The sequence below is a fragment of the Phascolarctos cinereus genome, unplaced genomic scaffold (assembly GCF_003287225.1).
Source record: "Phascolarctos cinereus isolate Bilbo 61053 unplaced genomic scaffold, phaCin_HiC Scaffold_7;HRSCAF=346, whole genome shotgun sequence".
NCBI classification, from domain to species: domain Eukaryota; kingdom Metazoa; phylum Chordata; class Mammalia; order Diprotodontia; family Phascolarctidae; genus Phascolarctos; species Phascolarctos cinereus.
This window is the reverse complement of record NW_027556180.1, coordinates 101,626,927-101,640,795: the sequence shown is the minus strand read 5'-3', so window position 1 is coordinate 101,640,795 and position 13,869 is coordinate 101,626,927. Positions and strand designations below refer to the sequence as shown.

At 40.9% G+C, this 13,869-nt stretch overlaps 1 protein-coding gene across 1 annotated transcript in view; it reads left to right on the top strand.

Moving 5' to 3' along the window:
• Positions 1 to 674: 674 nt before the first annotated feature.
• DIAPH3 (diaphanous related formin 3) overlaps positions 675 to 13,869 on the top strand; it is a 447,621-nt gene continuing 434,426 nt past the window's right edge. Inside the window, exon 1 of the mRNA XM_021006402.2 lies at positions 675 to 1,101. Coding sequence (XP_020862061.1) covers positions 874 to 1,101 — 228 coding nt within the window. The 5' untranslated portion in view covers positions 675 to 873. The remainder of the gene's footprint in view (positions 1,102 to 13,869) is intronic.

Genomic DNA, 13,869 nt, shown 5'->3' with positions numbered 1-13,869 from the left:
GAAGTCTTGCAAAACGTTTCCATATTAACCATAGCGGAAAAAAACAACCAGGAAAAATGAAAAGGAAAAAATATGCTTCAATCTGTACTCAGAGTCCATCTGGACTGGAGGTGCATAACATTTTTCATCATGAGTCCTTTGCAGTTATCAGGGCTCATTGTATTGATCATTGTAGTTACAGTCCTTTTTCTTTTGGTTGACCTTTGACACGTTGAGGAGGCTGGAGGGCACAACAGGCACCTGCAGTTTCTGAACAACCAAAGCTTGTAGTTTGGGTCATTTTCAGGAGAAATTGAGCTAGAACTACATTTCCCAGCAGCCATCGCGACTCTGAACAGCGCGGGGGAAGAAGGGTGTTGGGCTAAACAGGTAGGCCAGTGGGGACAAAAGCTAGTCAATAAGACCCGACTATTGAAGTGCAGAGCGGATCGAGTCACAGCTCTCCCCGAGGAGGGGAGGAAGAGCTGTAGTGCAAAATCCAAAGAAGTTCATAAAGCACATAAACCCTCGGTCAGTTTTCAGCTCCCGGTTTGACAACTCCGACCAATAAACTTATGTTCCGCGAAAAGAGGGCGGGCTTTAATTCACGTGCGTCACGTCCCGGGAGGCTCCGGATTGGCCGAACCAGGGGCGGGGCGGGGTGGCGGGAGTATTCGGACTGCGGCGGCGGCGGCGGCGGCGGCTGTGACGGTTGGGTTTGGCCGCATCCGGGGTTTCTCTGTGCCGAGATCGGGTCGGTGGGTGCCCCGGCTTCTGGCCTGCGTCGTGCCCCGCGGCGCAGCGCGGCGTGTGGTCAGCAGCCCCACCTTCTCTCCCTGCTCCGGGCGGAGCCACCGCAGCTTTTTCTAGCTACGCAGGCAGAGCTCGGGAAGGATGGAGAGGAGCCGGTCGCGGCGTCCCCACCAGCCGCACGGCCTGGCCGGGGCGCCCTCCTCGTCCTCGTCGTCCTCGTCCTCGTCCTCGTCCTCGTCCTCGTCCTCGTCCTCGTCCTCGTCCTCGTCTTCATCCCGTGGTGGCCGGGACATCAAACCGCAGCGGCGGAAGGGCCACGCGCCGGGCCCCGCACCCACGGAGAAGCCCGGGGAGAAAAGAGCCAAGTTTGTAAGTATCGCCCCTGGGCTGGGCCGGGCTGTCCTTCATTTATGTGATCCAACATTCCAGCAGCCCACTAATGATTTTCACGGACACCAGTGGTAGCCAACACGATGGGGACCCCCAACCTTGGGGCGGGGAGTGGCTTCCAAGTTATCCGCTATGGCTTGACTGCCGCTCTGGGGTAGAGCAGCACCATATAGGGTCAGTTTGCGTCCAAGTTTCTATTTCTGTCAGCCTCAGTTTCCTCATCTGTATGTTTCAATTGGTGCTGAGTTTTCATAAGTTTGGGAGCGTTCTTTAATAAAACTGCTAGTAGTTTCTCAGGTATGGTTTCAGTCTGGTTAGAAAATTTGCATGATGGGATTGGAGACAGCTTAGTTTTAAAACTTGGCAAGACAGGCGGCTCCTGTAGTCACTCCTGAGGAATGTATTTGTATAATCTTGGATTGAAGTCTAAAATATAAGAAACCTTCCGACTTACTTGCTGACACAAACACCCAGCAAGGGAGGAATGAGGCAGAAGACATAGGTTTGCCGTCTTGCAGTTGTCTGACATCTTAGTGGTATTTCCTGTTTGGAGATTATTTAGCCATTATTATTTTGTCTCCTGTTTACCTGATACACAATCTTAGATCTTTTATGAGTCCAACCTGCAAGTTTATTCTTGACTTTTCAATTTGATATAGTGATAAAGAAAATACTTTTGTGGTATATCAGAAGCTTTAACACATGATGTCTGCTACAGATAAGTAGTCATTGTGATGAATTTATGGAAAAAACACTAGTAGTGACTCATTGCTTTAGGCAATAAAAACGCCAAAACTATTAGTGTATCATTAAATATAATTTTTGGTTAGCAATAACAGAGGTTGTATAAAACTACTTGGTTAGCAATCACAGGAGTAGCATACATGTTATGACCAAAGTTACAATATATATGAAAATAATAACAGATGGGGAATGTGGTGGGTTAAATGTCAGTTTCCATTGCTGGATCATCATCTTCTTTCCAGCTAAGTGAGGGTATACCCAAGGCTCTTTTAACAATAGCTAGCATTTATGTAGGGCTTTAAGAATTGTAAAGCACTTCACAAACATCTTACTTGATTCTCATAACAACCCTGGGGAGTAGGTGCTATTATCTCTATTTTACAGTTGAGGAAACTGAGGGGGATAGAGGTTAAGTGACTTACCCAGGGTAACACAACTAATAAGGGTATGGACCTCTTTGCGGGATAGGGATATGGATAGGCTCTGGACCTATAATTTCATTGGTAGAGGAAACTCCAGCACACCTTCTTTACAACTTTAGAGCTCTAGAGAAGTTAAGTGACTTAAGAGACTGTGTCAGAAGTAGGACTTGAATCCAATTCTCCCTTGGGTCTCTTACCAACTGTGCTACTTAGAGGCCAGCTCTCTATCCACTATACCACAATGCTCTTTCTGAAGGTGCTTCCTAAATCCATCCTTCATTTCTCATTTGAACTCCTGTCCTGAATTTGCTGCTGCCTGCTGAGCATCACTTGGATGTTCAGTAGAGATTTCAAACTCAAGACATCCAGAATGGAACTTGTTTTCTTTCCTATGAAACCGACTCTTGCCAAATTTCCTGTTTCTGGAGGCTTCCATATCCTTCTATTTTCATCTGCCATCACCTATGTTTCCAGCCTCTGAGTCATTCTCAATCACCCCCACATACAATTCCCAAGTCTTTCTAGTTATATCTCTTTCTAGTCTGTCTAGTTCTATTGTTTGCTTTTGCCCACATCCTTTCACCCACCTGGCTACTAACCTAGTTTGGATCTTCTTCACTTTCTGCCTGGATTGTTGCAATAGCACAATGGATAGAGTGCTAGGCCTGGAGTCAGGAAGACCTGAGTTCAAATTCAGCTTCTGATACTTACTAGCTGTGTGATCCAGGGTAAGTGGCAACCTCTGTCTGCCGTAGTTCTCATTTGTAAAATGGGGATGATAATAGTACTTACCTTCCAGGGTTGTTGTGAGAACCAAATGAGATTTGTAAAGTGCTTAGCAAACCTTAGAGCACCATATACATGCTAACTAGGCTCTTAATTGGTCACTCTCCCTTCACCAATCCATCTTTGTTGAAGAGGTCTTTAGTTGCCTTTAGAATAACATACCCCTAGCTCTGTTTGGTATTTAAAGCCCTGTACAGTTGAGCTCTAAACTCCCCTTCTACCCTAATTTCACATTACTCCCCCTCACTCTGTGTTCCAGCCAAGCTGGTCCATGTGCTGTTTGTTCTCTATACAGTACAATCCATCTTTCCTCTCTGTGCTTGGAATGTTCTCACTTTGTTGTCTCTTGAAATCTTTAGAAAAGGCCTATCTCAAATGCCCTCTTTTACATAAGGCCTTTCCTGATCCTCTCTACTTTTTAGTGCTTTCTTCACCCCTTGAAATTACTTTGCCTCCATCTTGTATTTATTCAATTCAATCAAACACATTTATTGTTCCTGCCACGTGCCACGTGCCATAGGATACAAAGACAAGAATGAAAAATAATTGCCTTCATAGTTTACATTCTGTTGAGGCAGGGAACAATACATACATTGACAAGCAAATATGAGTATAGACAATTCCAAAAGTCTTAGGGCAGTTTTAAGCTTTAATAGCTCTGTGTGTGTGTGTGTGTGTGTGTGTGTGTGTGTGTGTGTGTGTGTGTGTTGGGGTGAGGGGACAAGTCTTGGCAACAGGGGATGAAGGACAAGAGACTTGTAGGTGACTTGGGTTGTATAGGTGAATGCACAAATGGTGGTACCTTCTTCCTAACTTCTGTCAGTGGCATTTATATATTCATGTTTTTCCCAGTCCATTCAAAGCTCCTTTTTTTTGTCTCTATCTGTAGCACCTTACATGCGTAGCACATAGTAGCTGCTTAATATATTGTTGTCGAATTGATTTGAAAGGACGTAAGCTCAGAGGGTGTTTGAATTTTTGCTTCTGGCCTAGATTTTGTTCCTTTAGTACTTGGATCATATTTTATGTTTTTGTTTTTGTTTTCTTTACCCTATACTAATCAGACAGTGATACAGTAGGTCAGATTGGCAATGAAAGATTCTGGCCAATATGAGAAGAATTAATCTGGACAAATAATTTCTTTTCATCTATTATAATCTATATATCAACCCCTTCTCTACCTTCGGCCAAGTAGTGTGAATGTGAAGCTGGAATGGGGATAATGGGCACAGGGGAAAAAAAGTGAAGTGATTAAGAGACCAGAGGTCATGATGAAGGTGAAGAGGTTTGAATATGGAGGACCTGAGACTGTGAGGACAGAAGGTAGAACAGGAATGATGAAGTCTTAGGTATGGCCCAGTGAACAACCAATTCAGAGTTATTCTTCCTCCTTTAATTCCCTTTCCCTCTTGGTGTTTTTGTTGATCCATCCCTGGGTAACTCTAGACTTCTAGACCCAAACTGCTAAGCACTCTAGAAGTATTCTGGTCCACAACAAGTATGTGTTACTTAGGAGGTAGATTGCAAGAATGGAAAGAGCACTTGATTTGGAGTCTGTCAAATCTGAAAACAAATGACCAAAACTCACAGAGGTTATGCAACTGCTGTTAACTCTAAAATTACCAAAGAACTCACACAGGCTCTCACAACCACAGTTAACTCTGAGAAATAAAATAAAATGAAGTCAAAACGACATTTAAAAAATAGGGCTAACAGCGAGTATAAGCAAAAAATTTCTGTATTCCTTTGGAGGAAGGAAGTTAGACACGTGCTGGGGCCTCTTCTAGGAGGAGACCTGCTTTAGTGTGGGCAAACCTCAAAGCATATAGTGATGGTTACACATTGAGCTATAGCCCTGACAATGAGAGGTAACATCAACAGTGAGACAAGTTTGATTCATAGTAGGGCTTCATGAACGCAACATGGGTCTTACAGGTTCTTGACTGAGCTCAGGGACCACCTGATGCTGATGTGAAACAATTTTGGGGTTTTGTTGCAGCTGAGTTCATCCAAAGAGTGAACACAAAGGATTGTTGTTATGCCAAGCTCAGGGCACAGTTTACTTGCTGGATCTTAGCTCTGGAAAACAGGATGTCTCTTAATAGTAAAAAGAGAGAAGTGGTCTTGGCATGGGAATCTTGACAGGTCAGTGGACCTAGATTTGATTCTTGGCTTTGTCACTTGTCATCTTTGTGACTTTGTGCAAAGGCAAAGGTAATTTAACTTCGCTCTTTAGTTTCCTCACCAGTAAAATGAAGTAAAAAAAAAGGACTAGATGACCTCTAAGGTCTCTTCTAGGTATAACATTATATGATCTTGTGACTTCAATTGTATGTAACTGCTTCACTCTAATCCTTTTATTCCTCTCTTGTTGTCTCATCACCATATTCACCATACTATCCTCAAACTCTCAGTTCTACTCACTTGAACTTTTAGCGAATGACTACTTCTATTTTATTGAAAAGATCATGGATATAAGTTTACCTACCCTCTTCCCTGTCTCAAAAACTTTCCAAATATTAAAATCCCAAACCAGGCTTGGAGAAAGGTTTGGGAAGAGAAGGTGGAGAGCTCCTTTCAAAATCATCTTGATTAGGAACTCTTGTTGAGATTTAAGACAATAGGGAGAGGAACATAGTTTCATATTGTTCTGGAAATTCAGGAAGAACCCTAATAATTTAGGAGACCATTTCTCCATAAGGTAGAAAGCAGCCAAGCTGTCATCCATCTTCAAGCCCCATTTGAGTTGATGGTCATTACTCTTTTTAAAAAAAAATTTTTTTTGTGGTTTATGGATGAGTTTTGTTTTTTACTTTGTAATCACTTCATTACACTCATGTATTGTGGTTTATTCAATTGTTCCTCAATCTTTGTTGTTTTTTACCTTTATTCCAGTTTTTAACTAATATATGAATGTTACTATGTATATATTTGGGACCTGTCAGTAATCTTTTGGGGTTTAATCCCAATGCTGGAATTGAGGGATCACAGGATATGAGCAGTGTGCTGACTTTTCTTGGATTAATTCCAAACTGGTTTCTAGAATGGATGGGCAAATTTCCAGTGTGCCTATTTTCCTTTTCAAAATTTTGACAGTTTTTTCTTCTTATAGCCTTTTTCAGTTTGATAGGTGATACCTTTGAGTTTATTTTTTTAAAGTTTACATTCCTCTAATTAATGATTTGGAAAAATTTTTTCACCTCCTTGTGTAAGGGGTAGACCTGACAAAATTGTTTCTGGTTAGTTTAGGTATTAGAATTAAATGAGCTTCTACTAGGTTATTTAATGGTTAACAAAAAGAAGTTTACCTAACCCTAATCTCAAAAGGATACTCAATCAGATGGCTTCTGCCAGTCTGGTCTGAAGGGTAGGGTGTGGTGATTCCTTCAGCCTCTGGAATTCCACTAGGTGAGGCCTTTTTATGTCCATAGGTAAGTAGGAAGCCACATCCTTCTGGCCAGAGGCTACCAAGAAGCTTCATCTAGGGATGTGGGGCTTAAGCCTTAGTCAGTCAAGACCCAGGCCAATCCATTGGGTCCTTCAAGACCCAGGGACAGCTTTTAATCAGAAAAAAAGTGGCCTGCCCCAAGTGGCAGGGGGATGGGAGTACTAGTAGATTGAGATCTGATCACAGCTTGCTGGTGGACTTCACATCCTTGAGCACTTATCTCTTGGGAAATAGCTTTTAGCCCATCCCTAAAATTTGGAGAGTACCTGTGCTGATTGAAAAGCTTCATCTTCAAGTCCCCTTTGTAATTTTTTTAAAAGGCTCTTCTCCTTCCCCCCAAATATTGAGAAACATTTATTTTGACATGAGTCCAAGATCATGCCTTAAGGCTGGAGTTTCAAGCCCCTCGATTTAAGGCTGAAAGGAGCCCCAGAAGCTGTCTTGTCCAATCCCTTCACTATGAAGATGAGAAGACTAAGTCCTGGGAGGTGAGACTACTTGCTCAGACTCACACAGGTAATACTCCTCAGAGGTGGGATTTGGAACCAGGTGGAACTCCTTCTGGGCCAGATGCTGAGTGAGCCAGTTGTCAGTCCAGGGTGCTGAAAATGGGTGTGGTGGGGAGTGGTTTAAGAGTTAATCATTTCCCTTTAGAGACTGAATTTGGAGATCTCTGGTACCTTCAAAGGTACCCCAGAGCAGTGATTTGCTAACTAGCACTTAGTGGCCTCAGAAAATTCAGCTTGAACTTTTTGTACACTGTTTAACGTCAGGATTTTTAAATTAGATGTTCCAGGCCTGGGTTGGGCAGCTGGTTCAACCCTTGGAGATTGTAGGAAAATGTTTTCGTAAATCAGTAACCCCAAATGACTCCAAGTACTCCAAATTGGTGAAGTCACAGTCAGAGAATCCATGGTGCAATTTCATTTTGATGTCTTCTCAGTTCCTTCTTTCTGTGTCTGCCTCCCCTCACTCCCTTTGCCATTTTTTTCTTCTGGCTCCTGATGAATAGAGAGACCTCTGGTGGCCTCCAGGCTTATTGTACTAGCAAGCCTTATGCTGTAAGGGATGCATTTTGGGGGGTGTGACCCCCATGTTTCAAGGAAAGCTATTAAAGCACTCTACTTTCTTGCTGTCCTTCTGTCTTACCTTGTTTTACCTATTGGACAGACAACACAGCTGTGTCATTAACTCTGACCTTTAATCTCTGGACCATTACAAAGGTGATCTTTGGGGTCCCTTCCAGTTTAGCAGTCTTTGAGTCTTGTCTTCACCAATCCTCTCAGGCCTCTCTCTGATATCAAAGGATGAGGTGAGCTTGCATCTTACTAAAATTAATGTCTCAACCAGGGTCCTTTATCCTATTCTCTTTTTTCTGGTTGGCTTCTCACTGAATCATTTAATGTCCTTTCTCCACTGACTCCAGTTTAAATCTGACCTAAGCCTCTAACTAGTCATGTGACTGGGTTTCCTTAACCTCTGCCTCAGTTTTCTCATGTGTAAAATGGAGATAATAGCACCTACCTCACAGAGTTATGAGGATCAAATGAGATAATATGTGAAGTGCTTAACACAGTGCCTGGCAGATTATAGGTGCTATTATTATTTTTATTATTATTATCATCTTCCAATCCCTTCCTCTTCTGATTTCTTTTTCTTTAAAAAAAATTGCCTTGCGAATATTTCATTGGCACATTTTTAATGTATTTATCACATATTATTTTGCAGTGTCATTGAGACAATGTACATATAAAATGTTTTGCAAACCTTAAAGGGGAATATAGATGTGAGCTGTTAAAAAAGACAATAATAACATTATTAATTTAAGGCCTTTCTCAGGTGCTACCAGGTTCCCCTTTCTTGGGGGAAGGTAGGGGACGGTGGATAGAGTGCTAGGCCTGGAATCAGAAAGACTTAGCTTCCTGAGTTCAAATCTGATCCCACACAAACCACTAGTATTTTTGCCATGAAAACTCATGGACGGTGTGGTCCATGGGGTCAAGAAGAGTCAGAAAGGACTGAACAGCAGCAGTAACAGATGATACTTGTTTCATTAAAGTCTACTCTGATGTCTGGGAAGGAAATGTTGAAACAGAGGAGTAAAGCAATACATAGTATTGGGTGGAGAGGGTATAGTGAGATCAACATCATTATTTTACTAATGCCTATCGAGGATTTTTGGGAAGATATCCCAAGACTAGCACAGAGCCGTACAATTAATAACTTAGCCTTGGAATGGAGTCGATTCCATTCAGCAACAAACTCGTCTGTTCTGCTTTGCCACAGTCAGATTCATCCTAGCCAGTAAACAGAAATGCCCTCATACCTTTTTACACATAAAAAAAAAATCCCGAACTGTCCCTAGATAGGATGAAGCCACATATTATCATATTACTGTGGGTTGAGTAAAATTTGTTGCAGAAATTTTGGATGAGGTATGATGGGGTGGAGAAGGGAATAGAGGGGATATATTTCAGGGTGCTAAGGAGAAGCTTCTTGGCAAAATGGTTGTGCTCCTTTCTAGGTAGGTTAGGTCTCTGGGTCTGGGTACTAATGGTTTCCACTCAATCCAGTTCCCCCCGTCACTGCACAGTTTACTTGCTTGCTCGCCCAGATTACTGTACTTCAAGTCATGTGATAAATGGTAGTTTTCTACTGTTTGATATTGCATTATGACTACAATATGGGTTACTTGTATGAGTTTACTGGAGCCAGCTCAAACTTAGAACAGTTGTTAAATTTTCATTGTGGGCGTTTACACTGTGAACATTGGCAAACCCTATAGATCAGGGCTTGATTTATTGTTTTGTTGATTGTCTAAACTTAAGAAAATAATGAAGAAAATGTTTTTATGGTTGTTATTGAGTCATGTCCAATTCTATGTGATCCTGTTTGGGGTTTTTTTGGCAAAGGTACTCGAGGGTTTGCCATTTCCTTCTCCAATTCATTTTACAGATGAGGAAACTGAGGCCCAAGGTCACACAGCTAGTAAGTGACTGGGGCTGGATTTGAACTATAGTCTTCCTGACTCCAGGCCTGGCACTCTATCTATCCACTGTGCCACCAAGCTGCCCAGAAAATGTTAATAAAGTAGATTAAACTTAAAAGTGTGTCCTGCATGTTTTTTTTTCCTTTCTAGAGAGTCAGTTGTTAAATGTTTATCAACACACCTCTGCTTAGGTGAGGTAATATGCTTTTGTGAGCTAACTTGAATACTTATTTATCTTTTTTTTTTGTTTTTTGGCTAGGCAGTGGGGTTAAGTGACTTGCCCAGGGGTCACGCAGCTAGTGTTAGGTGTCTGAGGCCAGATTTGAACTCAGGTCCTCCTGAATCCAGGGCTGGCGCTCTATCCGCTATGCCACCTAGCTGCCCCCGCCCCCCTTTTTTTGGTGAGGCAGTTGGGATTAAGTGACTTGCCCAGAGTCACACACCTAGGGAGTGTTATATGTCTGAGGCTGAATTTGAACTCAGGTTCTCTTGATTCCGGGGCCAGTGCTCTATCCATTCCATCACCTAGCTGCCCCCCTATCTATCATTTTTTACCTTTTATAGGGAAAAATGCATGTAAAATCACACGACAAGAATTAGTAATTGTGTCACATCCTTTTAATAAACGATAAGCTTAGCAAGACAGAGATTGTGTTTTCACCAAAACTTATGTCCTTTAGTGTTTCTTGGCTTAATTTGTTGCACTCAGTGACCTCACATTCTTTTGAAGCACTAATGTTCTCTTAGAAGTTCCACACTCACATCTTCAAATACCCATGAGTATCTCTACCTAAACATTGCACTGGCACCTCAAATTCTGTGTCTAAAGTACTAGTTCTCTCAGAATTTCTGTCAGCAGCACATTTATCTGTATAAATATGTTCCAAACCTTGTTGTCGTCTTCCACTTCCTCCTCTTTCACCTGCCAAATCCTATCTGGATAGCTTGTCATTTTCCCTACTTTCAAGTCTTTTGAATCCCTCCTATCAATTCTGTTCCCATTGCAACTATAGGCCTTCCTTACCCTCCTGGATTACTGCGATGTGTAGCCTGCCTTCACTCTCTTCTCTGGCATATCCATGCCAGCTTAATCTTTATAGATTTGGTTATGTCACTTCATTCACAATTCTTAAGTGGCTCCCTGGAAATCTGAAAAAGTTTCTAATGTCTTATCTTGGTATTCAGTGCCATTTACAATCTGGCGCCACTTTGCTTTTCCAGCCTTATTTTAAAATACTGCTCCATATGCAGTGCTGTACCAATCAAACTACCAAAAAATTATTTCATAGAGCTAGAAAAAATAATAACAATAGTAATCTGGAAGAACAAAAGGTCCAGAATAGCAAGTGAATTAATGAAAAGAAATTCAAGAGAAGGTGGCCTAGCCATACCAGACCCAAAACTGTATTATAAAGCAGCAATCATCAAAACTACTTGGTACTGGCTAAGAAATAGAATGATGAATCCATGGAATAGGTTAGGTAGTAGTCAATAACTATAGTAATATACTGTTTGATAAATCCAAAGACTCTAGTTTATGGGATAAGAACTCATTATTTGACAAAAACTTCTAGGAAAACTGGAAAATAGTATGGTAGAAACTAGGCATACTTACACTGTATACCAAGACAGAGTCAAAATCAGTACACAATTTAGATAAAAAGGGTGATACGATAAGCAAATTAAGAGAGTAAGGAATAGTTTATCTTTCAGATCTGTGGAGAATGGAAGAATTTATGACCAAACAAGAGATAGAGAACATTGTGAAACGCAAAATGGATAATTTTGATTATATTAAATTAAAAAAGTTTTTTTTTTTTTTTGCTAGACAGTGGAGGGTCAAGTGACTTGCCCAAGGACACACAGCTAGTAAGTGTTGTGTGTCTGAGGCTGGATTTGAACTCAGGTCCTACTGAATCCAGGGCTGGTGCTCTATCCATTGTGCCACCTAACTGCTCCTAAATTGAAAAGTTTTTGCACGAACAAAGCCAATACAGCCGAGATTAGAATGGGAGCAGAAAGCTAGGAAACAATTTTTGCAGCCAGTGTCTCTGATAAAAAGGCCTCATTTCTAAAATATATAGAGAAATGAGTTAAATTTATAAGACTACAAGTCATTCCCCAATTGATAAATGGTCAAAGGATATGAACAGGTGGTTTTCAGATGAAGAAATTAAAGCCACCTATACTCATATGGAAAAATCCTCTAAATCACTATTAATTAGAGAAATTCAAATCAAAACAACTCTGAGGTACCACATCACACCTTTCAGATTGTCTAACATGACAAAACAGGAAAATGGTAAATGTTGGAGATGTGGGAAAATTGGAACATTAATGTATTGTTGGTGTTGTGAACTGATCCAGTCATTCTGGAGAGCAATTTGGAAACTGCCCTAAGAGCTATAAAACTGTGACCTTTGACCCAGCAATACTACTTCCAGGACTGTATCCTAAAGAGATCATAAAAATGAGAAAAGAACATACATGTACAAAAATATAGCAGCTCTTTTTGTGGTGGCCAAGAATTGGAACTTGAGGGGATGTTTATCAATTGGAGAATGGCTGAACAAGTTGTGGCATATGAATGTAATGGAGTACTATTGTGCTATAAGAAATGATGAGCAAGCTGACTTCAAAAAAACCTGGAAACACTTACATGAACTGATACTGAGGGAAGTGAGCAGAACCAAGAAAACATTGTACATAGTAATAGTAACATTGTGCAATGACCAACTTTGATAGACTTAAATCTTCTCAGCAATGCAAGGATCTAAATTCCAAAAGACTCGTGATGGGAAATGCTAGGAAGAACTATACAGTCTGAATGCAGATTGAAGTATACTATTTTCTCTTTTTTCTTCTTTTTTTCGTTTCTTCTTTCTTGTGTTTTTTCCCATTGGTTCTAATTCTTCTTTACAACATGACTAATGTGGAAATATGTTTATATGATTGTACATGTATAGCCTATATCAGATTTCATTCTGTCTTGGGGAGGGGGGAGAAAAGGGAGGGGAGAAAATTTAGAACTCAAAATCTTATAGAAAGGAATGTTGAAAGCTAAATACATACATACATACATACATACATACATACATACATACATACATATGTATATGTAAGTAAATAAAATAAAAAGGAAAAAATGAAAGTAACTGCTTCACATAATCTAAGCTCTGTCCAAACTGGACTGCATGTGTCTACTTCTTCCCTTCCTCCCTCCTTCCCTCCCATATATTTCCCACATTCTTCTGTCTTCTCGCATTAGCTCGCACTGTTTTCAATGTCTAGACTATGCTTTCCTTCAAAACTCCCTACTCCCTTTATTTGTTGAAATCCTACCCACATATACATAGTAGAGAGCATGTTTGAATGAATCAAAAGGCTTGGGGTCAAATACCACTTCCAGCACTTTAGCAGTGTGGCAATGGGCAACTTGTTTCCCTGTCAAAGTTTTTGATTATTTGTGAAATGTGCAAATAATGTTAGGTCTGTTTTGAGCAAGGTGCCCTGCTAACTTTCGCATGGTATATACATTTTACATTCTTACCCATAAGGCCCAGATAAAATGTTACCTTCTTTGGAAAGCCTTCCCTAATTTCTAGGCCCCTGGAAAGATATTTTTCTCTTCTAAATTCCTCTAGCATTTTGTTTGCACCTGAACTATTCTCTTTTTCCTCATTTTCACTGCGCCTTTGCCCATAATAACTTCCAAGCCTGGAATGGATCTCCATGCTTTTGCCCATAATACTTCCAAGCCTGGAATGGATCTCTGTCCTCATCGCCATTCATTGGAATCCCTCATTTCCTTATTATCGTGAGCCAGCATAAGTGATAATCAAGAACCTCCTCTGTGCTTTAAGGTTTTAAAGCTCTGTACATAGATTAATTTATTAGATCCTCTCAGCTGCCCTATGAGGGTACAGGTGGTCATATGATGCCTGTTTTTTTTTTATACATGAGGAAACTAAGGTGCATAAATGTTAAGTGACTTATTCATGGCTATATAGAGCTAGTATGTGTTGGAGGCAGATTTTGAATCCAGCTCTTTCTTGATTCCAATACCTGGGCTTTTTTCCACCTGTACGAGTGCAGCAGGTTGGTTAGACTAGATCTCTTCCTTCTGGAGGAACAAGTAGGCAAGTAGCTGAAAAGATTAATAATTGCATGGGTTCAGATTCTAACAATGAAGGACTTTGACAAACCTCTGTATTTATTCTTCACTAACTACTCACATAGTTGCTCACAAAGAATCTACCTATTCCACTCGACTTTGAATTGGATCTGTACTTCTGAATAGAACCCATTTTCTGGTTTTGGTTGTGGGTGTGCTTTAAGTTTCCTAGAAACAGAAGAAG